The sequence below is a fragment of the Strongylocentrotus purpuratus genome, unplaced genomic scaffold (assembly GCF_000002235.5).
Source record: "Strongylocentrotus purpuratus isolate Spur 01 unplaced genomic scaffold, Spur_5.0 spur5_scaffold_6, whole genome shotgun sequence".
In the NCBI taxonomy this organism is placed as follows: Eukaryota; Metazoa; Echinodermata; class Echinoidea; order Camarodonta; family Strongylocentrotidae; genus Strongylocentrotus; species Strongylocentrotus purpuratus.
In genome coordinates this window covers 23,034,002-23,058,950 of record NW_022145612.1, presented here as the reverse complement: position 1 = coordinate 23,058,950, position 24,949 = coordinate 23,034,002, and the positions used below count along the sequence as shown (strand labels likewise).

Below are 24,949 nucleotides of genomic sequence, written 5' to 3'. Positions count from 1 at the left end.
TGAGGACATCGTACAAGGTCGAAGACGACAGAGAGATCGTACTTGCTGCATGGACGAAAAGATGACTGAGAGCATGAGTATAGCTAAGAGGCTACGTCACCGGTAGGAGGTTGAAATTAAATGTACAGAAAAGTTTGACTGAAGATGTATAACTGAAAAGTCTAAATGCAAGTTAATATATGTATATGTGAAGATTCCGAAACAGAAACTTTGATGAGTCTACAAGAAGAAGCACTGCGCAGTGTAACAGGATAGGAGATAACCTTTGCAGCATTTGACAAATTAGTACTTATGTTGTACAAGAGGGTTTCTCACAAGGTATGACTCGTTAATTTTGTCATAGTTGATATGTTATTAGGGATATATTCTCTTTCTATTGAGTTAGTATTAAGGATCTATAGATTCAAGTTGGGACCGTTAACACCCTGACTTACTTACTTTATCGATAGATTTATATAGCACGACTATAATGACTATGTTACACCATGTAACAGTTGAAGGAATATCAGTGCATGGTATATTTTCTTGGTTTAAACATTGGGATTTTTTTTCTTTCCCTTACAGTTATGACATTGTTTGAGTGTCAAGTGGACATTTATTTTTTTGGTGGGGGAAGGTGTTATACCCCTATAGAGATATACTCTGTGCTGTGTTATACCCCTATAGAGATATACTCTATGATGACTCACTAATAAATGCCCACTCCACTTTAGTTACTAAATGCCCACCCCTTTGTTCCTAACTTTGTATTGTTTAGTAAGTTTATATGAGTTTGCTATGTCCAGTGAGCACAAAGAAACTCTACCCTCAGAATTACAGACTAAGGATTAATCCCCCAGTTTAGTAAACATTACCCTACCAGCATAAATGGACGAACTTGGAGATTAAGACTTGAGCAGAGATCGGTCAGCATGCATAGTGTACAACATGTGTCATTCTACATTTTGAGTGAGCACTGAGTACACCAACTGACTTGTTTCTCCTCATCTTTGATTATTTCCAGGTAAGACAATATCATTTCTACCTATGTATTTTGATATTAGTATGTATACATGTATATTGTATATTTTATGTATTCATGCTAAAGTAATACATTTTACTGGTATTCCATCCATAGTAGTTAGTAGGTTATTAAACAAGTGAATTATAATGCATTAAGATATAAAGCATGATGCGCAGTTAGCTTGTGAACAGTGTAAGTAACTGTCTGTTTGGCTTTCTATTGGATAGTTTGTTATTAGAGTAGTCATTTTGATGTGATGATTTAAAGTGTCATTAATTAGTACTTTTGAGATTCAGTTCAGTGTTTGTTAAACTAGACTTTAAGGTTATTTCTTATAGTCAATTGTTAGTTTTATTGGCTGAAATAATAGAACTTGTATTAAATAATCCTTGATTATTTAAGGGAGTTTACTTGGATACCGTTTGATAATAATAGTATGACTTCTTTATGAGTAGTATGTTCATGAGAACATAAGGATAGTTAAAGGAAAAGTCATGGTTTATATGAACATGGTATCTTTAATATAAACATGATCCGGGTTCGTGCTCGGGTTGGTATATAATGTATATTGTATACTTGTTAGAGTTTAAAGTACATTCACATGTAGTATTGAGCGATTTCAAAGGAACATCCTTAAGGATGAAGTTGTTAAGAAGTGTGATGTACAAGATGTTTGATATCAATTGTTATGGTTATGTATCCATGAGAATAAGAAGACGGAAAACATAATAATTCTAGAAAGTTTGTTCTTACAATATTGTTATTGTATGATGATTTCTGTCATTCGTTGATATTTATTATGGAGATAATAAATGTGTCATTCTACATTTTGAGTGAGCACTGAGTACACCAACTGACTTGTTTCTCCTCATCTTTGATTATTTCCAGTTATTTAGAGTAACCATCCCTACACGCCATAGGGGTGTAACACACAAATTATGAAGCGAGGACTTGGATGAACATGAAGAATAGAAGACATTTTCAACAACAACGACGAGTCAGAATGTAATCCCGTAAAAGCATAGTAATGAATACTTTGATAGGCAATGCCAATCATCCCTTTACTCAACCAACCCTTCCATGTACTCGAAAATATGTGAAAATATTTGAAAATATTTTGGACATCTGTCAGTTCCAATATATTTTTTTCCTTATTGTTATTCAACTGGATCCATTGCTTGTCTCTCTCATGCATTATTTATTACATATCTCATGCTCTCTAAACACAAACATGTGTGGGTGCCCCCAGTCTGTCCAATCCTCTACCTCTTCGAGGGGTTAGTCTGAACATGGTCTAAAGATGTCCCCTGCCAACAAACACTGTCTGCATCGATCCTGTCCTCATACTACTGAGTAGTTAACAGGTTGAGCCTCCCCTGCCTACCATGATCAGTATCTTACTTCTAGGCAAGGGATCCACTCTCACCTTTGTGACCCAGTCAAGAAATATATTTTGGTACTATTTGAGCCATTTTCTGTTAAAATTGCAAAAGTTGGTTGGAGCCTGAAGTGAAATTTAGGGGTCCATGTGTATCAGGGTTGAGCCTTTCTGTATGTATGTATGTAAGTCTTTAAGTTCCCCAGTCTCCACTCCATGTTATTCTTCTTACATGTAGGTTTATGAACATTTGCTATATCGAGATATTTCAGATAAGTATAAAAATCAGCAGCATAGTACCCTAATAATTTGCTCCTTGTCGATATCTGCATCATTTGGATTTTAATTTGATAACAATCAATGGAAAGAGGTACCCTGTCTGTTAAAAATATTGTTTATCTTTTTTTTAGGGATCTGAAGCATGACTTGTTATCAGGTTGTTGGTTTTGATAAATAAGCAGGAAATGGACCTGTTATAATTTAGGGTGGGTGCGTCGGTGGCTCCATATTTTAATACGAAATCATTGACTAATGACTTATGTTGTCTAGACCTGTCTCCGTGTGTTATTATCCTACTGATCATTTCAAACCAAACCAAACCAAACATAAAAAAATGCTGAAGCCGTTAAACAAAACCTTCCACCCACTTGTGGATGTTTTTGTTTTTAGAGCGCATGCAAAAATGTGTCTGAAGCCAGCCAGCAAGCCAAGTCTTGCTGCTGTACGTACGCCCTTCCCTCCCTTCACTCTCTGTAGGGTTTGTGTCTTGCCCACCATCTGCGCCCCAGCAGGCGACCCCAGACACCCACTCCCAAGTGTTTGTAGGGGCATGACCCCTTCAAAAATAGACAAATCAAAATTCACAAATTTGACAGCCAATGCAATCCTGTCATGCATTTCCTAAAATCTTACTGTTAGCAAAAATATTTGAGTACCTGTTCTGTCTTTGAGGGGAACCAGAAATTTTCTTTTTCAGAAAAATTACCAAATAGAGCTGACCTCCTTCCTCAAACATACACCTCTTCCATTTTGCAAATCACTTTTCTTTGTTTGTGTGAAATGGAGTGTTATCAGATTTTGTGCAGAAAGGGTGCCGTTTCCATGTACTCATGGAGACAATATCCCTCCTCCTTTTTTCCCCCCATTTTCAAAAAGCTATTTTCAAGTTTCCAGGGCCTTTTATGAGCTATCAATTTACACATACTACATGTATATTATACTGCAACTTCAATGCTCAACCTCGATTGTCATTTAATGAGATTCTAAATATAGTGCTTCAGTGGTAAAGTGGATTGACCTCAGGGCATCTAATTGTCGTTTTAGTGGACAAAATTAATATCTCATTTATCTGACTTGAGAAAATTAATTGCATCTTAAAGGGGTGAAGATGATGGCTTGATTGGAATTTTATTAGTTTTGAGCATTAAAGATCAAGAATCAACTTGCATGGATTTCTCATTAAGAATTTAAGACCCTAAATATCCACAGATCTTCAAAACATGAAGAGGTCCCACTTTATATATTTTTAATTAATCACTCCTACAGCGATGGAGGTGCTACATAAATAGCCTTTGTTTCTCCTTTTCAAAGAATACCTGTGTTTCATGGAGTGCACTGCTTGTGCATAAATGAATAATGATTACATAACTTTCATGAGCACGTATCAAGTATTTTGTCTCCTTGTATTTCACAATTTGGTCTGCAATGACCTTTATCTGCTCATGCTCAGACTTCAACTACATGTATGAACTGGCCTATTGATCGATTGTGTCATTATCACAGTGAGGGGTAGCAATTTTGTGAAGCTATTCATCTAAAAATCAATAATCTTTTAGATATTTAAGTATGACAAAGAAAAGTGAATGTTTTGCAGTTTTATTTATGAAATCATTGTTTAATTATTTGTGTCCATTAAAAACCTTTTCTCTGCATAGATTCTAAATAAACTTGCTATTACCTGAGAATATTGAGACTTTCGAATTTTTCTTTAAGTTTTGAAGAGTCTTACAATATCTGTAATTTAATCTAAGATCATCTTTAACCTGCAATCTTTGGATTTGCTTATACTAACATTCAATCTAATTCAAACTGGCTTACATTCTGATGCCGTTCATTACTTATATCTGAATTTCATTTGGGCCTCTTTTCAAGTTTTATTTTAAGATCAAGCCGTGGGAAGAGAGGGAGACCATGAGAAACGTACACATTCAATGTGTGTTTTCTCTGTTTGCACATTATCCCATTTTCTGCGGATGTGTACTTTAAATGGTTCTCCAAATATTGAGTTTCTACCTCTACATTCATTATCACTATGATGTTGAATGTTCAAAGGTTGAAACAGATTGGACTTGTTATCTGTGAAATGCTTTGGGAGATTAGGTGAATAGGTCATTCTGGAAAGGGGACCTGTATATCATATCAAATTATATTTATGTTCCATTGCAAAATATTTGATTGACTTTTGAGCACAAGGGTCTGAGAAAAAGACATTTTACATTCATGAAACTTATTGTGCTCTATAAGGCTAAGGAGAGAATTATCGAGCCTGAAGTATTTTCACTATTTGTTCATTGAACTGTAAGCTTAATGACTTCTAAAAATTGGTTTCAATTTGATGGAGAAAATATCATCACTGTTAATTTGACAATATTTTTTTGGGGGGAATGGGACAGTGCATACCAAATTTGGTCTACTTGACCACATATTGTTCACGAAAGTGAAAGAAAAAAGAGACGCATTTAGATTGTTAAGAAATGCAAATATATTTCGCAATTCTAAATTACGAAGTCAAAACTTATGAATGATAATGACTCATGCTAATCGTGGGAATTGGACTTTGGCAACATTCACAAAAGCATGTACATTTCAGCTTTTGTTAATACTTAATCCGTAGGAACTTAATGATATTTGCTTAATATCTACCATTACGATAAGGGTCACCAGATTTCATTTTTTTTTACTGCCAATTTGGTATAAAGTTTGAATATAATGAGGAAGATGTCAAGAAGGTTGTGTTTATCGTCTGTCTGTCTTGTTCAAACACTTAACTCCAGTTGTGTCTACAGTCTCACTAATATTTTATTAAATAAAAAGAATATAGGGAAAGAGAAAAAGAGGCATGTCAGCTGTTAATTTGCATTTATTTACCTTTCCTTTTCCTTTAAATTGAATTGTCATGTATCATCCCTTTATTGATTTGATGATACAGAATGGATTAGCTATATTTTTCTCAAATGTTTATTAAATTGAATCGGAAGTTATTAATTCTGACCTAAAGAATTAGTTGCAATGCAGTGCTCCAAACAACTTGTTAAATCCAACTGTCCCCCTTAATCAGTATGCTTATGTTTTTCAAAATAGCAACATGTTCTATCCCTTCTTTCATTGCTCTTTTTCTCACCAATAATTATAATATATTTTATTGTTAATTTGTTATATTTGTCTTTTATTTCACATAGCTGTGGTTGATGGATTCATCCACTGCCATGCTGTATGAGGAGATGACGATAGATGCTGATGGTGGCATGGTGCAGAACGGCATGGTCCTAACACCAGATGAAAACCATGTCTACGTGATGACCGAAACAAAGGTAAGAAAATGAGATATTATATTTTTGATAATCATCTTGACAGCCAGAAAGCCATTAGGTCAATAGCCTTCTGGTACTCAATAGACAGATATAATGCGTCTTTGGTGTGAGTTAGGAAGACGATTTTTTTTGTGTGAATAACCATTTGGTTGCTGTCATGTTGAGCATAAACTCTCTTTGTAAAGCATAGAGATGTTTTGGAGCTCAAAAATATTGGATCTTCGCTTTTGTTGTACAGCTATACTGCATAGATTACAACTATGTACATAGGTCCATAGCGACATTTAAAAAAAAGAGTCATTGAATTTATAGGTTTTTGGAAGATGGCTCGTTAAGGGAAATGTAATCACCCTTGTTCAATTAAGGTGCTTGAAGATTGCAACGGCTTAATAAAGACTTTACCCCTCATATTTTGATCCATCATCAAATCTGTGAAGTTGTCTTTTGATGAATCAGTCAAACTAAGAAGAGCACTTCAAATAATGTGTACCCTTAATCAGACCCCAGCCTGACTCAATACAAGTCTCGTACACTCATCTCTTGATGCGATTGAAGAAACGCATCCTTCAAGTTGTTAAACGCTGCATTATTCAGAGTGAGGAGACAGAACTACATTAAATGAGAAACCCCATGACAGATCGGTGGCTTTAGGCACTATTTGTAATGACTAATGTATAACGAGGAAGCTACAAATACATCTCTTTATATAAATTATAACTCATTTGTACAAATATCAGAGAGAATCAATGTGCATATTGCTCATATGTTGGCAGAGCGTGGAAGCATGGTGGAAGTACCACTTGTAGGTTTAGTCAGACTTTACATAGCACACTTGATGTAAGGTTCTGTAATGAGAATTAAATTTCAATTCAAGGCACGTGGGGGTACTAGAGTCACATTCCATCAATTATGGATGTTCCGCACATACTTCTAATGGATTTGAGGGGGCCATTGCAATTAATCATCACTCAGACCAATCTCTATCCTTAATTTGTAGCAATGTTAGGATGCTTGTGTTACAGATTGATTCCTATTTACATTAATTGGAAATGAATTCAAGTTAATTTTCATGTTAATGAACCGCACTTGCCATTAATTTGATATTTAAAGCATGAAATAGTAACACAAATTCAGCCAATTATTAGTATTTGCAATAAATGGAAAACATTAGATAGGGCACATCTGTCCCTTAAATGTCACAAAATTGTTTTCAATCTTTAAGCAATCAATTCTCCACCTTTTATTTTTAATCTTCATCTCCAAAATGGAATTTTGCAAAGATTTTGCTGCATCTGGTGAATTGCTCAGGTGTTAATTGAAAGCAATCAAACAGTGGCTTTGGATATATCATGTTATTCCACATCCAGACAAATAGTAATTTACAGGAGTGCCCGGTAAACAATCCATCTTACAAAGTGCTAAGCTCGGCCTCAACTTTGTGATTCCAATGTGAGATTGATGTTTGTGGAGAATTAGTTTGAGATGTTTTCATATACCCCTGACGCACCAACGCGATTGGCACCAGAATGACTTGGAATGAAGAGAAATGTAAATTACCTCAATGGGCAAAATGCGGTCGTTATGGAGTCTGTTTAGCGGTGGGACTGAGGTATTCATCTTTGTCACTTTCATGTTGAAATTAATCATAGTTGTGGAGTGCTGGTTATCCAAGTAATTTTCTTTTCCATCATTTGCATGTAGGTTCTTTTAAGGTAACATTTGTCAAATTGCTGCTTGAAATGATTGTGATGGATGAAACAGTTTGGATAAGGAAAAGAGAGAGAGAGAGAGAGAGAGAGAGAGACAGAGACAGAGACAGAGACAGAGAGAGAGAGAGAGAGAGAGAGAGAGAGAGATTTGTGTCCTTTTTCATGATAAAAAACATGGCCTGAGATGCATCTTTAAATATGAATTCAAAATATGAGAGAGACAAATTAAGTGTTCTTCTATCAATCCATGAAGTGATCCATCTTTTAATGCACCTTCTTCTCTTTTAGTCCCTGTAATGCATCTTAGATGAACCACCGTATGAAAATCAATTTATCTGCCTAGAGCTAATGCTTTGAGTACGTGATCCCTCTAAATAGTGCTACTTCTGTCTCGGTTGTGCGAGTGGAAACGTGTTAAACCTCAAACAGGAATATAACCATGGAATTCAAACTCACGGGAGTTAGACGATTTTCTTTTCTCTGTGGGTCTATTTTGCAGAAAGATTTAACAGCTCATCTTCATGGAATTACTGGATGGCACTGCATTTTAAACCTGACATGAGTGGCATTTCTGTTTGCATACTTTGCAATATTATATTCAATACAGAAAGATTAAATTATTTTTAAATTGTTTATTTTATTTGGGGTAATTGTTTGTCATTGCTTCATAGTTCTTGGTTTTGTGTCTCTGCAAAAAGGAATCTCAAGTTTAGCCAAAAGAAATGCCTGGATGGCTGACATATACATACCTGTCATTGCTCTGTAGCTTTGACAAACGACCCCTGGACAGAAGAAGCTTTTAAAAACGGAATAATTTACATTTAAGATGAAAATGGCTTGGCAGAAAGTCCTTTCTCATTTCTGGAGATGTAAAATATCGCCTGGAGCTTGAAAGCAAGAGGTGTCAGTTTGTGATTGCACACTGTCTTTCCTCTAATTCTTAAAAAGGGTGGATAATTATAGTGGAATCTTGAAATCTTTTGTGGAGATTAATAATGACAATGTCAAGCACAAATTTTTTGTTTTAACTGGCTACAGTGAGATTTGAAGATTTTATTTTATTTTATTAATTTCATGGGTGTAGAGATGACTCTAGCATGTTAGTTTATTCAATAATATTCTCACACACACTCCCAAAAAACAAAAAATGGAAAAGAAGATCCAGAATGCAAATGTGACATATAAAAGGATAGTCGATCATGAATTCTGGGGTTGGCACATCCATTTGACTAAAATAAATTTAAATCTTGAGATATGATAATAGTTGGAGAGAGAAGAATTACAAAATAATAAAATTAAAGGAGATGAAAGAGAGAGAGAGGGGGGGGGGGGGGGGGGGGGGGGGGGGGGGGGGGGGAGGGGGGGGGGGAGAGACGGGTAGAAGACGGATGTCCAGAAGTGACTCTTATAATATAAAATGTTTCTGACCAGTAATCTTTTAACAGGAGGGAGTGCATTTGGAAATGTAATCAGATTGTATGATATGAAAAAAAAGCCCCACACCTCCCATACTTCAAATGAACTTGAATGGGTTTAATTTGTTTCACAGGTAGATCTTGGCTAATGAAATTATGCTACTGTCCATTGGAAAGACCAGCCTAGTTAGCAAATGTCCACATCCTGTGATTACCAAACCAGAATTGAAATTGAAACATCTCTTGCACTCATGCAGTGCGGCAATTTCTTTCAGGGATAATTAAATGATCATGATGACTTTGACATTCCAAAATGGACCCCAAATATCAAAATTATGCACATACCAGAAGTTGGGGCAGTCAAGTTCATTTAAAGGGACATGGGCAGTGGTAGAAACTGGATCACTAAGAAGACAACCTGGTATTCACATTAGCAAGTGGAGAGGTTTTATTGAGAAACGTACTGGTACTTCCAGAGCTGCTATAATCATTGGGTCACTCAATTAAATTTCAACAAATGGCACATCTTATCGGTGAAGAGAGTATCTTCCGGGTATTGACCGTTTTTCCAGTCCTGGCATGCTCCATGAATGGCGTGAACTCATTCGTCAAAGTCCCTGAATCTTGTCTTGAATCAATACAAGATGGTATCAAGAAAGATCTGTTAATTCACTCAGCGTGTGTGCTCTCTACTCTCTTACTTTTGTCAATAATTTCTGTAATTCGCCAAAACGTGATGAAATTGTGTGAATTATTGGTCAGCAAGACCCTGTCTAGGAATTTGTTTGCCTTCTTATTTTGCTATTGAAATGCATATGACATGTATTAAGAAAATGACATTCCTAGGGAGAATTCTTTTCTTCAGATAACATATTTGAACCCCTACATTTACTCGAAAAAGAGTGAATTCTCTTCCATGATTAGATCAAATTAGATTGTACCGGTAAACAGAATTTGAGAATATCCCACAATAATAAATTGAAGTTACACTTCTTTTATTTTGAGGCAAGACCCACCTGCATTGACGAAACCTGAAGGATTATAACTTTATCATCATTTTCATGACAAAACGTATCACTGAATCAGAAATTTGTTTCATTTATAAAATCTTTGTACCGGTATAGAGTACAAAATGTCTATTCATTTTTTTCATACTTCATGTCTAGGATTTGTTTTGTTATTCCTCATTCTAATTTCCTATAACTGAATTTCAAAGGATGAAAGCAGGTTACAGTAAAAAAGCAGTTTATAGTAAAAAGCAGGTTATAGTAATAAAAGCGATAATAGGAGACCAAGTGAGATTACAATAGAAGATATAGAGTGCTGATTATGACGGATGTGGTATTTGAAAGACCACCTTTGGATTTTGATAAAAATATTCTTTTTATGTCCGTGCGAAGCGTAATGGACAATCAATGGAATGTGACTAATGTGGAGCGAAACAGTGAAAAAAGCGGAAAAATTTGCTCTCCTAACTGAAAATCTGCCTTTTGAATCGCTGCATGCAACTGCCAAGTTCCCAAACGTGCCTAACAATGGTTCCTGCATGAATAAGATTTCTAAAGAATCGCAAACGAGGTCTTTATTCTTTCCTGTCTAGCTGTAAAGTAAATTTTAGGAAGTTTTTTCTTGTTTGATTTAGGAGACATAACTCGATGGCCATGGACGGCTAAACTTGAGGCATTTAGAGCTCTGTTTGATCAGTATGATTTTGCCGTGATTGGTTAAGAGCCCACCTCCCGATCTATTCTACTCCTCGTCAAAGGGACCTGCTTTCCCATACAATATCAACATAAAGAGTTTATGAGTCATGGGATTTGGAGTTATTCAAATAATGAAAATATGGCCATCGCTGTACCTTCTCAGAGATATATTATGAATGTGATAAGGCGGGAGTATTGTGAGAAAATTAGGATGGGCCCCCAATTTTCAGCCTAGTTTTGTAAGTTACCGGTATGAATTGAGTCTGAGTAATGATGAAGAAAAGGGGAGGTCCTAAATCGAGTTGTGAAAGGGGGACAAATATGTTATGAAGTGAAAATAGATGTGGTTTTTCATTTTTGTGGTTAGTATTTTAGCAAACACAAGCAGGAACTGAAATATTATACAGAGTTTTTGCAGTAGGAGACAGTGATGAGATTCAAGCAAACTTTGCAATTTCTTTACTTTAGGAGTAAGCCATGATATCAGAAGACCCATCATCGTTCGGTAATGCTATTGAATGAAATCTATTCTCATACTCCCTTGAAAACATGAGCATAAACATCTATCAACAGCTCATGAGAAAGTGTTTACAAGCAACACGTATGAAGCTCTTAAACTGTTGTTTCCAGTATCTATTTAAAGTGATCCATGACTATTCCAACCCACGCGTGATTAATTGTAGTTGACTTAAAATGTGGCAGAAACCTTAAAGTACTAGGTACCACTGTTTACACCGCATGAAATGAAACCCCTCCCTGAATAAAAGCTGATTTCATTTGCCCACTACATAGGAATCAGAAGAGCATTCCTTCGTATTCTATGGACGAAGACCATCGCGTTAGTCCCATGGAAACAGCATTGATAGTACTTCAAATCCCTGTGAATTTCCGATGCAGGTGCAATTTAGATATATTTATTTAGCTGATAATGCATTTAGCGTTTTCTATGGAATTTGTGTCAACAGATAAGGGTAATATCTTTTGTTTGTAGGAAAATTCTCAGTTCTTTGATGTACCGTGTTCGTCAACGAAAGAAAATGCCATCATATTCCCCAAAGAATTTGAATACATTTAATTTGAAGCATAACAAAGTCCTATTGTGATATATGTTTACTATTGTAGCTTCTCATTCTTTTCCATTTCTACTTCTTCTCATCACATAGAAAAGTAAGAACTCTCAGTATTATTTTAATTTCAATTCCCAGATTAAAGAACAAACCTTAACCTCTGGAAAGGCATTTTGTTATAGTCAAAGATGAAACTTCTTACTTCTTAAACTTATTCAATTTTACAATATTCCAAAGTTGATCATGATTAGTTTATTTCATGGTGTATAAAGTTCTTCTTGTCGAAATATGTACCGGTAATGCTGCACATCAAAACCGAGCTATCTGTGCCTGAGAAAGCATGAGGATTTAACATTTTTTCATAAGGATTGCATAAAAGAAGGTTTATAACAAACGATACTGGGTTCCAGGCAAAGATTATATCTCTGAATTAAGCTCGGTCTCGTATTGAATCTGAACAGGGAATAGAAAGAGTCAAAGAAACTTAACAAGTACCGAACATGTAAGGTTTCTTTCTTAAATTATATACTTCATCTGTGAAACCACATTTACTCAAGCCCACCATAAGCTTTATCTTGGACAATTACTCTAGCTATCTTCAAGCTGCCATATAAATCAAATCACTTTTTCCGAAGGATGAGTTCTGGAGATGTTGATTGCATCTGACTTCCAAATGCATATTAATTGTCAAAAAAATTAGTTTCCTGATCAAAAGTACAGTGCGAAAAGTAGAATATAATGATACCTAAGTGGATTACAAACAAATATTCTGTAAGGTACCAGATAATTAGAACAGGCCTCTAGATCTAGACTGCTTAGATTGCACACATTGCTAAGAAAAGGAAGTGATTAATGTAGCAAGAAAAGTGCAGTTGTAGAGGTAATAATGACAAATCCGCAGGACAAAAGTTTAGCCGCTGGCTTCTTAACTTCAATGGACTAGTGGTTGCCCAATCAACATATAAAATATTTATGCCATCTTAGTCTTGAGAACAAACTTTTCTCTATTATAGGTTTCTTATCTTCTTGTCATATTTGTAGTGATATCGATTACAGTCTTTTATTTCAAGACTGATGTTTTGTTTTTAGAAGTCAGGTAAAATTCTCATGGACCCATCTCCTAATTATGGATACATAATTTTGAAAATTGTTTAGGCAGATTAAATCTTTGTTTAAAAAATAAAGAATGCAGACTAGGTGGCAGGTTATGTCCTGTCTCTGATCTCTGGTGAACCTTGAGATCCTCTTTGACTTCTTCAGAGATGGAGAGGTGGTGTTAGGACCGGTCCTGAGGAAGATTCTCTATCCACAATAAAAAGGTTGCATTTACGAGGCTTCCTGGTTTAGAGGTAGGATTATCACGTTTCTGAAAGGGTTTTCTGGCATTTGGTAATCCATCCTAATCATCACACTCAATTACTGCGATGATGTCTTTTGTGTCTTTGGTCAGCCCACTGAAATAAAAAGATTGGAACGATGAACAATTACCGGGAAGAGCCACCTGCAAACCAGTCATTGGGGTCATTCTACTAACTGGGTAGATGGACGGATGGCATGGAAAGTGCAGTAATAAGTAGTGATTTGTAGAAATGTATAATCCAAGGCAGCTAGTGCAGGATGAATGTAAAAGAATGAGCAAGATGGTGGAAAGCAAAGAAGAGAATAGAACAGGGAGAGTCAAATAAGAAGGGCCTACTTGACTGAAGAGTTCATTTGAGAATTAGAGATACCTGTATGAAATTAAAAGATTTGTTCCTCATAATTATATCTGTAACGTTGGAGGTTCTGAATGAGATAAGTCAATCTTAACACTCTTATGGAAACCCTTTTCCCCAAAATACATTTATTAAAAAAAAACAGTAGACAAAAGAAATGTAAAAGGATAAAATACTGTAGCAAAGAACATAAGAAAATGAAGATGTAACCTCGGGGGAAGATCAGAGAGTGACTCTGCAAGCAAAGACTTGTCTCACCTGGCAACAAGTGGGATCAAGTGAATTGATGTGACAGACACACCTGCATGTTTGCCATTGACCTCTGACCCCTCATAAGAGAGGTGTGGTTTGATTTGGGAGCTAGGTTAGCTTTGGGTCTGACCCATGACCTGGTTTCCCTTGACATTGACTGCTGCAAGATGAGTCTTGTCTACAATGATCAATTGGGTGCAGACAGCAATACCAACTGAGTTCTGCCAAAATAAGTATTTCAACATGCGACACACCCATCATTTGAAATGAAGAAAAAAATGGGGATTGTAAAGACAAAAAGGAACGCACTGTTTCATAGATGCTTGTTTACAAGTTGTATGTTTTGAAGTTAAGAAAAGATAAATTGACATGTATTTCAGATGATGACACTAAAATGATAATATTGAATTTGATCTGATTCCTGTCTGTAGCCAGGCACAGATTGCATGCTGGGAAAAGTTATATTTTTCTTGGAATTGAAGAAAAAAAAACCTACTTTTCTCAGCTGTGATCAGCAGGTACACTGGCCAAAGATGAATCATATTTCACAGAGCTTTCAATTAGCAAAGATAAATGGGGGAAATTTGACCTGTTACGCTCAGGTAGTCCCACTTGTTGAGTTGGATGTCGTGGGATGATTCTGTGTGAAATTGGGATACTTCCGACCTCAGTGATGGGTACACTTGAACTAATTGAGCAGACAGGACAGGAAAACCGACTAAACAATTACCAATTTTTGTTGAATAGGTACATCCTGAGGACTTGAATTTTCTTTGGTAAAAGAATTACTAGTATGTTTTTTTCCTTTCCATGCAATTTTTAATAGCTTGGGCCTATATTTAGGTTAAGTAGAGAGATGATGGGATGTGTTGTTGTCACCAAACTGAAATAATTATAAGCCCTAAATCGGTTTTTGAGGCAGGTTAGAAATTATGGAGGAACCATTCTATTCAACAGTGAGAATATACCGGTAATCATTTCCTGTCATTCACACATAATACAGCAATGACCGTGCTGAACAATTCGTTGAAAACCACATTTACACATTGCATTATTTCCTTGCATCGGCAGTGAGATATTTTGTTAATGAATATTTTATGCCGAAGATTAATAGATTCGATGGACCATTACCGGTTTTCAAATTTGCAATTCACCATGATCTCAGGCTTTCAGAAACGAAGTGATAAGCTTGAGGCTATTGGTTGTGGGCATTAAATTTCATCCTTTTAAATTTCATCCTTTTAAATTTCATCCTTTTAATTCTTATTGACCATTGCTCTGCATGTCTTCTGCACAATCTTATGTTGATTTTAAGGTGTTATTTACATTCTTTCCTCATCTAATGTATGGGCATGGCTCCTTCGAATTCTTGACTTGACAAAGTTTGGTCGCAGACAGGGAGACAGGACCCTCACCAACAAAGCGGTCTGCAAACACTATTTCAGATGCAGGTGGGGAAGAAGAAAAAAAGTCGGAAACTCTTCAGAAAAATCCCCATTCTCAGCCCACCATTTGGCATTCATGATCACTCCTGTATGCACATTTGCGGCAAAGCGTAATTGAATTTGCCCCGGAGACCACACAGACGAAAGAATAGGGAGTTAGAAGAGGAGAATGCCAGGCCATGAATGTTCTCCGTTCCGCTGGCCTGGATGATTCCGAGGTTGTATTGTTAACTTTTCATGACTTCAAACATTTTTTCTTTTTTTCTTTTTATGATTGACAAAAAGAAGCTAGTCTTTGCATTAAGATTATCAAGGCTTGTTGATACAGATGTTTAGAAAATTTATAAGTGCTGGAACTTTTTAAGGATGAAAAAAAAAAGAATTATTTTGCAACTATGCAAGGATGTAGAACATGGAGACATTTGGGATGTGCTGGAATGCAGGATATCAAATAAGACTCTTTGTTGTATGTAGGACTTGGACTTGATGTTATAACTGATATTCTGTGATTTATCACGTACACATGCGAAGTCATCATCATCATCATCATCATCATCATCATCATCATCATCATCATCATCATCATCATCATCATCATCATCATGTACAATTATGTGCTCCCATTGGAGTACAAGAATGAAGGGAAAATATGATGGGTAGGGTGGAGGGGGAGGGGAAGGCAAAATGTTGCAATGTATTGTAGGGGAATGTATAGGCCTATTTCATGGATCTGAAAAACAGCTTTATCAAGTAGTCTTGAGAACCACAGCTTTAATTTCCAATTTTAAATAGCATTCATGTCAGTCTGGATCTATTTCCAGGCGGCAAGCGGGATTAGGCTCAATGGCAAACAGGTGGATGGCGTTCATGTTTTATATTCAGTCCTGGAGCAGCAATCACTGAACATGAAATTGAGACATCAAGATGGCTGCCCATAATGACAGCCTACTTAACGGAACGACCGTCGATCTGAAGCCTTGCGGTATCCATGATGGAGTGAGAAGGTGAAGGAAATCATCTGATGTCTCCAAGATAGGAAGGGGAGATGCCCTCTGTCAGGTGTGAGAGGTGGGCAAGAATTTTAAGAAGGGCTTTGTGAATATTAATGTGTCGAGAGAGGTTCTTATGGCAGGGTCATTGTTCACTGTAGAGGAACTTTGAGCACTTCAGCAGAAATCAACCAGGTTACTCGCTTCTCCAGGGATGGTTGGTCATGTAAATATACAACCACTGTAGCTTTTTAGCTGGATTACATGCAAGAATGGTACATTCACGAATCACTTGAAAGTCTTGTCTTGAAAATGGTCAATAGAATTGACCCTGTGCATTTCCTAAATGTCAGTACACCCATTTTGTGTGCTCCACCCTGTACCCCCTGCATATGCTCTGCTCCACCCCTTTGCCCTCTGTTCACCTCTTGCCCTTCATTTTATTACCCCCTCCATTCTTATACTCCTCCTATTTTATCACTAAATCTTTCAGTTTTTGGAAACGCCTAACCACAACTGTGGACATTTATGTTGCAATTATCATTGTCAGTCTACCTAGTCAGACCATTTTATGTTGCTGTTAGCATTATAATTATAGGCCCAATTTGTGGAAGAATAACGATAAGTGTCACAATTATATTTGTGTAAACTTGGGATACTCAATTCAACTTAACTGATAGTGCTAACAAAACTAGCACATGTCAATTGCTTTCTTCAAACAGCTCTCAATTCAGGATTCCTCGCGATTTAAATAGACGATCTGTGGTGTTGAAAGCGCTGGTAACCTTGGTCAAGATCAAATGAAAAAGAAGAAAATTGTCACCTTTCCACATCCTCTCTGCTGCGCAGGTCTCTGCCCTCTTACCTAAACTCATTCAGCAGCAACACATGTATGTGAAAAACAGTCGGGCCTCCTATGAATCAAAAGTGCTTCCAACTCTTTTCTTGGTGCCCGTCGTCGAACCCTCCTCCCCTACTGCTCCCACGCTCTTACACAGACCCACAAGCAGACTTCATGTCTCTGCACTGCCAGCCACTCACCCTGTCTGGGTAAGGAGCTGGTAATTTGGTCGAATGAAAATGTCTGGTTATTATAAGTAAAAATCGAGGCTTTCCCTCAAAAAACGTTCAGCACATTTCGGTTAAAGGCGACATCTAAAGGCAGGACTCATTACCGTTCATACAGTCTCATGATTAAATGTATGGATGATAATTCCTTAATTGAAGTTCTTAACCAAATGTCTTTTTCTTGTTTTACGTGGAGGGAGAATTGTTCACTTGAAGGAAAACGTTTAAGGTGAAACTTTGCCTCAACGTCTTGATATTCATTTTGGAAATGTGAGAATTTTGAATTTTGAATGCTCTGTATATCAAAACTTTGTTTTTTCCTTCACCTTTAAAGATGATTGTTTTATTTGATACAAAAAGTAAGAATGTGTATCGTTCCTTTTGACTGAAATCTTCTCAAATTGATGTGTTGTCTGGTAAGATGTGAATCATCAGTCAAATGTTGCGTTTCGTTACTGGGTACTTCTCATAAAAGATGCAGCCAATGAGTCTGTAATAATGGCATGATGGCTCATGGCTTCTGCTAGTCTCTAGGGACCATCCCTTTTCACTATAGGAACATGACGGCCTATTTGATCACTAATCCATCATCTTCCATCTACAATTCGGGAACATTCTTTCATTTTCCACAAATGAATTACACAATCGCCTTTTTAATCCAACACCCTGTCTGTTGGTGCGACCCTTTCATCGGGGTTTGTACCCCTTTCAGTATTGGTCGCGCCCCTATTCAGGCGTTTGTGTATCCTCCAACAAGGTATGCACACACTCCACAGACAGTGTCCTTGCATACTTTTCTTTCCAATTGCAAAACAACGTTTTCCCCTCTTCTTCTTTTTACATATTCCATGTTGACTGCAAGCTTTACATGTCAATTGCCTTTCTCGTCCTCAACACCCTATTGCCACCCCTCTCTTCACATAGCCAAAACATTTTACACATTGGGGATAAATATTGACAGCAAGGCTTTCAAAGAGTCTGGAAGCCCCTCAGTCTCAGAGGCAATGGGGCTGCACCGGTACTCAAAAGCACTCCTCCAAATTCTTCTCGTTTACATGTTGTCCGCCGAACAAATCTTTAATTGAGCTTTTACATCTTTGGGGAAATTGATTTCTTTCCCTTCTCCGGCCGCCGTCAAGGCATTACCGGTTACAGGTCATGTGCTGATGTTTCAATAAGTTATGCACGGCCTCTTAAAGGAATCGCTTGTGCAGTGAATTTATAACTCAATGTATACTCATGTGATAACATCAGGGGAGGGTACTATAAAACAAGAAACTGTTTATTGTACATAATTTGTGAATGTTCCTGACTATAAGAAAGCCTGGCAGTACTGTATTTAGCAATTGCAAAAAAAATTCTAATTTTACAATAATGGTTGTATCTTGATCATTTGTGAGGATTCAGTATTCTAGTGTAAAGTGCTGATGAAATCGGTGGATCTCATTTCCCAAAGCAAGACACAGTACGCATGGGTAGTCTTTTCCGCCCTTTGAGATGTACCCTACGCAAATCAAACACGTTTCATTCAACAAATAAAATGAATAAAGCTTATCTATCCATGCGAAGGAAATCCTCAATCTGATTTATTGAAATAAATCACAAGTACTTCCCTAATGACTTGAATCATTGTTGAATCATCGCTCCGACCTCCAAGTGCAGACCAACTTCAGACCTTGAGTGGAGCCTGTACATTATTTCATGCGCTGTTAAACATGCATTCAGAGCAGATTATATGATTAATAATCACTCAGATGATAACAGAATTGCAAAAATCACATATTTATACTGTCTCGAATAGTTCTTGAAAGATAATCGGGATGTTTTTGGAAGAGACATGTTGGTACAACAGAAGTTTGTTGAAGCAATGGACCGAGAAATTCATCATTTTGGAATATGGGGAAATTATTTCCTGTGATGGAAATTAAGATTTTGATCATGGCGTCAAGAAAACTTGTGAAATTGACCATTTTCCACCCATCCCACAGGAAATGGCAGGTGAATCTATTGTGGTCTTTTCCTGCGTCTTTGAGGGGAAAATCAATAGAATTGTCACTTTCTGCTCATAGTAATTTAATAACAAACCTATCCAATGCACCTGCCATTATCTCATTTTAGCCAAAATTTCCTCACACTTGAGGTTTATCTTTAGAAATCAATGTTTCCATCAGAGGAATATTCTTTAAGTATCCATGACCATGTATGAGCCTGTTAATAAGAAATATTATGAAATATATATCTACTGTGTGTTTCTTCAGTTTTACCCCACGTAGCCTATACCTAATCGTTACAGCTTTCAATCATCATAGTTCAATTACCCACTGTGTTCTTTTAAATTAATATATTTGGGAAGAGAATAGTGAGGCAATGCATACTACTGTGCCCTCACCTTTGATAGAAGGGGGAGGGGGGAAGATTAAGGATATGATGTAGGGGTACATATAGGGCAGGTCTACCCCTCTGGATTTAAGGTTTGCTTGATACTGGTATGACACATTTGAAGAAATGTGAACACATCTTTTAATTCTTAATTGTCAATCATGTCCCAAAGTTTAGCAAAGGTATGCTACAACACCAAGAAATTCAAATCGACCTGCTCTACGATGCACTTACTCATGTGACAGTTGTAATTGTTTTCATGTGAAAATTGAAGTGTTATAATTCGTCAGACAAGGAGAGATAAAAGTGGTGATAATCGGTCCCTTCGATTCCCTCCGCCAAAAAAAATTGGGGCAGGCTGCAGGCACCAGACATCAGCGTGGGAACCTTAGCCAATGGTTGCCACGGCATCACGTCTCATCAATCAGAGAATGATAGAGGGTAACAAAAATGCAAAGAAAATAATGCTCATGCTTGGCGAAACAGATGAACTGCAACCAAGGACGCCCATTCATACAATGTTTTAGCAAGAATGTCGTTTTATTCATCGCCCTTCTAACTTAATAGAGGATGTGCATTGGGCCTTTTATTTTTCTTCTGATGTCACCTGACAGAAATATTCCTGAAATAACAAGATATGATAAAAACATTTATGATCATCTTCTCTTTGCAATGACATCTCAGGGATGCCAACTGAATTATTATCTCTTTGGGTCAGTCTGGTGCAGGGTGTGTTGTGAAATCAAATGTCAAATGGTCTATCATTTTACCTGCTTTTAGAAGCTTGAATTTGATTAAAGGTGTATTTGTTATTGAATCTTTTGTTTTTCATATCTGAAAAAGGAAACTAAAGTCACACTTGTTTGCCTTTTTTCTTTTTGGGTTGAAGATAGCAACACAATTATTTTTCATTTCATGTTCTTTATTCGCTTAAATTTCTAAAACACATATAGATTTATGTCATATCCTGTAGCATTCTGGAATGCAAATCCTAAGCGGTTTTTTTTTCTGACATTTTTGTTGAATATACCCCTGAACTCATGTGACTTTAGGAAAGCTATTTACATTAGCTTCATCACATTATATTTTAATGAAAAACATAGAATATGATACCTCATCACAGAAAGTTAAGACCTCTTTGGAATGTCGACCGTTTACCAAAGCTTGCTCAGAAAGTAGATTTAGCGCCATGCTCAAGTCTACATCAAATACAAAATTAAATGTGTCCTTTCGACATTTTCATCCCACATTCTTCCGACTCTCTTGCAAACTATGGGTTTGGTCCCAAACATTCCTGCACGCAATCCTCTCCCAGTCTCGAAAAAAATGCTACCAAACAGAAATACTTCTTTACTTTTACTGGTCCAATGACTGAGATTTAACACCCAAACTTTGTAATTCTAAACCCAAATGTGAGGTCTCCTTAGTTACTAAGGTGAGACCTTTGTTTGCTTTTTTTCATCCCGTTTGGGTTCATTTTGTCGCGGAATGACGATTTATGATTGGATAAGCGGCATTGCTTAACAGAAATTCTAGATTCAATTTGATGGGGGTAAATATGGGCTTTGCCTCCTGATGGGGTAAAAGTAAATGAAAACTTCTTGACAGAAGTCACTCACTATTTGTACAACTTGAACCCATGCCAGAAAATTGAGAGTTTTCACCTTATTTTCCCTCAAATTTCACCCTATTGTGCGAATGACTGCACTCGATCAATTGTTTCTAATTAATCTGTGGTGTGCTAAGGCAATTAGATTGCAAGTTTGTATGTTTTTTCTTCTTCAAATGATTGATAGTTTGATATGGTAAATATTTCGGCATCTTTACTCTTAAGTTTACCAGTGTCATATTTTCAAGATATTTTCAATGATGTAAATTCAATTTTGACACTTTTGAAACCACTGATTTATTTTTCACTGTAAAATTCAATTTCAAGGCTAAAGCGTATTTTTGACATTTTAATCATCTCCAAAATTGAGGTTATGACCTTGTGAATGATCCTCGTCATTATTGACGGAATGGATCTGCATTATGAATCATCTGCATTACTAATCTTTATGACTGGATGTAATGATAAAAATCAGATACGGATCGTGAGAGTCAATGTTGATGTCAGACAATTCAGTCAGTTAAAAAATTTGTTTTGCACACTTGGAAGAAACCCTGTCTGTTTTGTTCATTGAGGATTTAGTTTAGAAGTAAAAGGATGCTTTGGCCAGATCAAGAGGATATAGAGGATTTAGAGTGGTCCTTGGTTTGAAATGAGACTGATAGTAAGTTAGTAAACAGTGATCTGTCCTGCATTATTAAGCAATCAATCAGGCAGATGATGTACATTTGATCACAGTATAATAACTTGTTCAATCTCCGAAGATTTCCCACCCATTCATCTAGATTAGTTATGGGCTTAGTTCTAGATCAAGAACATCGTTCAGCTAGCCATGACATATCCCAGTCATTTATCAAGGCGACGTATGACTAGTCTCGCCTTCCAGTCTCACTGTCTTATTGCCTCTGTCCAATAACAATTGTTTCTATATGTACAGTATATAGCATGATACTTGATTGCAATTATGTTATCTTTGTTGTTGTCAGGAGTGTAGCTACATCAGATCAGTTTAATTTGATAAAGTATACTTATGGAGTATATCTTTCAAGCTGTGATCTTATGCATTCAGCTTCCTGTTTAATTTACTAGCCTAATTAAGATGTTAACATTAATTGTTACTCTACGTTCATTTACAAAACAAAATATCTTAGGATTTGGTGTAAGGCATCAGAACTTCGCTTCAATTTGGAGTATGTTGTTTGGTGTCTTTGCATTAACCTCGGGTCCTGCAGCCTACCTTATAATTTATATGACATTATGTGGGATTAATGCGAGTCATTATCAAGATGAGTTTGTCAGATTCACATGATCATTCATGCACCTTGACCTCAGCTTTCACCCAAGTCACCTCAGCACTCTCTCCAATTTCTACATGCTTTATTTTTTTTCTTCAAGAATGCGGCTTGAAATTGATTAATAAGCTGAACGCAATGCAGAATTTTGTTGTTCAATTGGTGTCCCAAAACTATCCAGCAGTGAACACAGCATGGGTGATATTGAGAATTCTGTATGGTCATTTGAATTAAACTAGATTCTTTAAAATATTTGCAGAATTCAATGGTCAAGGCACACGGCTTTGAATTAAATGTAATTTATCATAAAAAAGGAATGGTAAAGGAGGTACTTTAAGAAGGGCTATACTTATAAATCTCCTCCTACTTATATGTATGTAGCCGACTTGTGATCTAAATTCTAAACTATTGGATTTGACATTGTAAACAATGGCAATGTTAATGAAGCAAGAGATTGTGAATGCCCTTCTTAGTTCTAATTTCTCCCTCATTAAGACCTTATTTTCCCAAGCTTTAATTAATCTGTCAAAAATAAATGATATACTCATGATATACTCATAAACTCATGATGAAGTTGTTTTAATCTTTTACGAGAGAAAGCAGAGCAGAAAATGATAAAAATAGGAAGAAAGCAAGATTATTTGTGTAGTCATTATCTAATGATAGAGACATGCTTGATATTAAGGTATGCAATCAGTTAACCTTCTGGTTTACGTACCTATACCAAGTTCCTTTATAATTACGGTACACAGGCAGGAAGCTGATAATCACTACCTCTTCCTTGAGATTAAACGAAGCTCTGTCTGATTGATTAGACCCTGTGGTCTATACCCCCATTCTTGAAGACAAAGGATATGAATTAAGGAATGATAGCGATTCCATGCAGTGTGTATCGTGTCAGATTAAAACCATGGGTTCCATATACATAACATTACCAAGATCACAGCCAATTGATTACTGACAAACAAACAAAAACACAGAGCCAGACAAACAGAGGATTGGATTACAATTCGCAAATCAGCTAAGTCATATATTTGATGCTTTCCTTCCATGCTTTGAATATGGATGCATGAGATATTGTTTACATGGATGTTTGGAGTATGTGGTATTTTAACATGGCCACAAAACAAAGACTTCCAAGAACTCAACTCTATAGCTAAAAGGCAATTTCATTACCGGTACTCTGTTGTATTGCCAATAGAAATCAAATCCAGATTATGTAATGTACTGTAATGTACACACGTTTCAAAAGATGATACAAAAGAGAATTGGTATTGCCCCAAGTCGAAGTCTTATTTTCACTTTTTCCTACCCGGAATTATATGTTCTGTCTTCAATAGGAACTACTGTCTGATAAAGCTTATGGTCTGGTTGGTCCATATGCTTAAAGGGAAATGCCATAGCTATCAACAGGTTGTCTTGTTCCAGACCCCCTCTAAGTTGGGTTAAATCATGAATGACATTTTCTAAGATGCCTCGCCTCTCATTGTGAAAACATGTCATTCTCATGCCATGAAAGGTCCATTGAATAATGTAAGCCAGAATTTTTGCATGCATGAAACTTTCCTTCAATTTAATGTTGTGAATGGTCCAGATTAAAGCAATATCCCACCACAGAATAATAGAATAACGAAACAGCTGTTATTGACAAGTTATAAATATGTTATTTCTGAAATATTCTGCTGTACATAAGGCAATATCATAACAGAAACTTGAAAGGCGATGGGTATTTTGCCCAGAATTTACACAAGAAAGTTTATTCTGTCTCGCAAATGTAGATGGATAACATCTTGTAACATTAGTTGAAGCTGAGTAAGCTATTAGTCTTAATTGAACGATAGAGGAGCAATTTAGATTGCATTCTCGTCAGTGGGGGTAGCTGTCTTGATCAGGTAGATATGAATTCTTTCTAAAAGCTCGCATCTCCCTGACTCGATCTCGTGAGGAGGAGGAGGAGGGATGGCTGTCTGTGATGATGGTGAGGTTGATTGATGCGATCCTTCCAAGCTTAGGGTTCACTTGGAGACATTACAGGGATGGCCAGCTACCGATGACACATTTGCATGTCAAGTGAATTCAACCATGCTCAGGAAACAGGTGGATGCTCCTCTAATAAAATGAGAGAAGGAGGATATCTTTTTAGGTGAAAGATCATTTAAAAGAATTATAGATGTAATTAGTTTTTAAATTATAATGGCTAAGTCTATGTTTTGGTAAAATTCAGAGATGCATGTAGATGAGGAATATGAAACGATCGCCAAGATATTGAAATATTTGCAGTCATGTTATTATATGATACAAAAAAACATCAACTGAATCAAAAAGCCATCATGTC

The 24,949-nt window shown here is 36.5% G+C and overlaps 1 protein-coding gene across 2 annotated transcripts in view; it reads left to right on the top strand.

The window, feature by feature from the left end:
- The window catches only part of LOC575541 (plexin-A2), an 85,087-nt gene that overhangs the window by 22,214 nt on the left and 37,924 nt on the right, over window positions 1-24,949 (top strand). For both annotated transcript variants that reach the window (XM_030972214.1, XM_030972215.1), the window contains exon 4: window positions 5,840-5,971. In XM_030972214.1, the coding sequence (XP_030828074.1) occupies window positions 5,840-5,971 (132 nt within the window). The remainder of the gene's footprint in view (window positions 1-5,839; window positions 5,972-24,949) is intronic.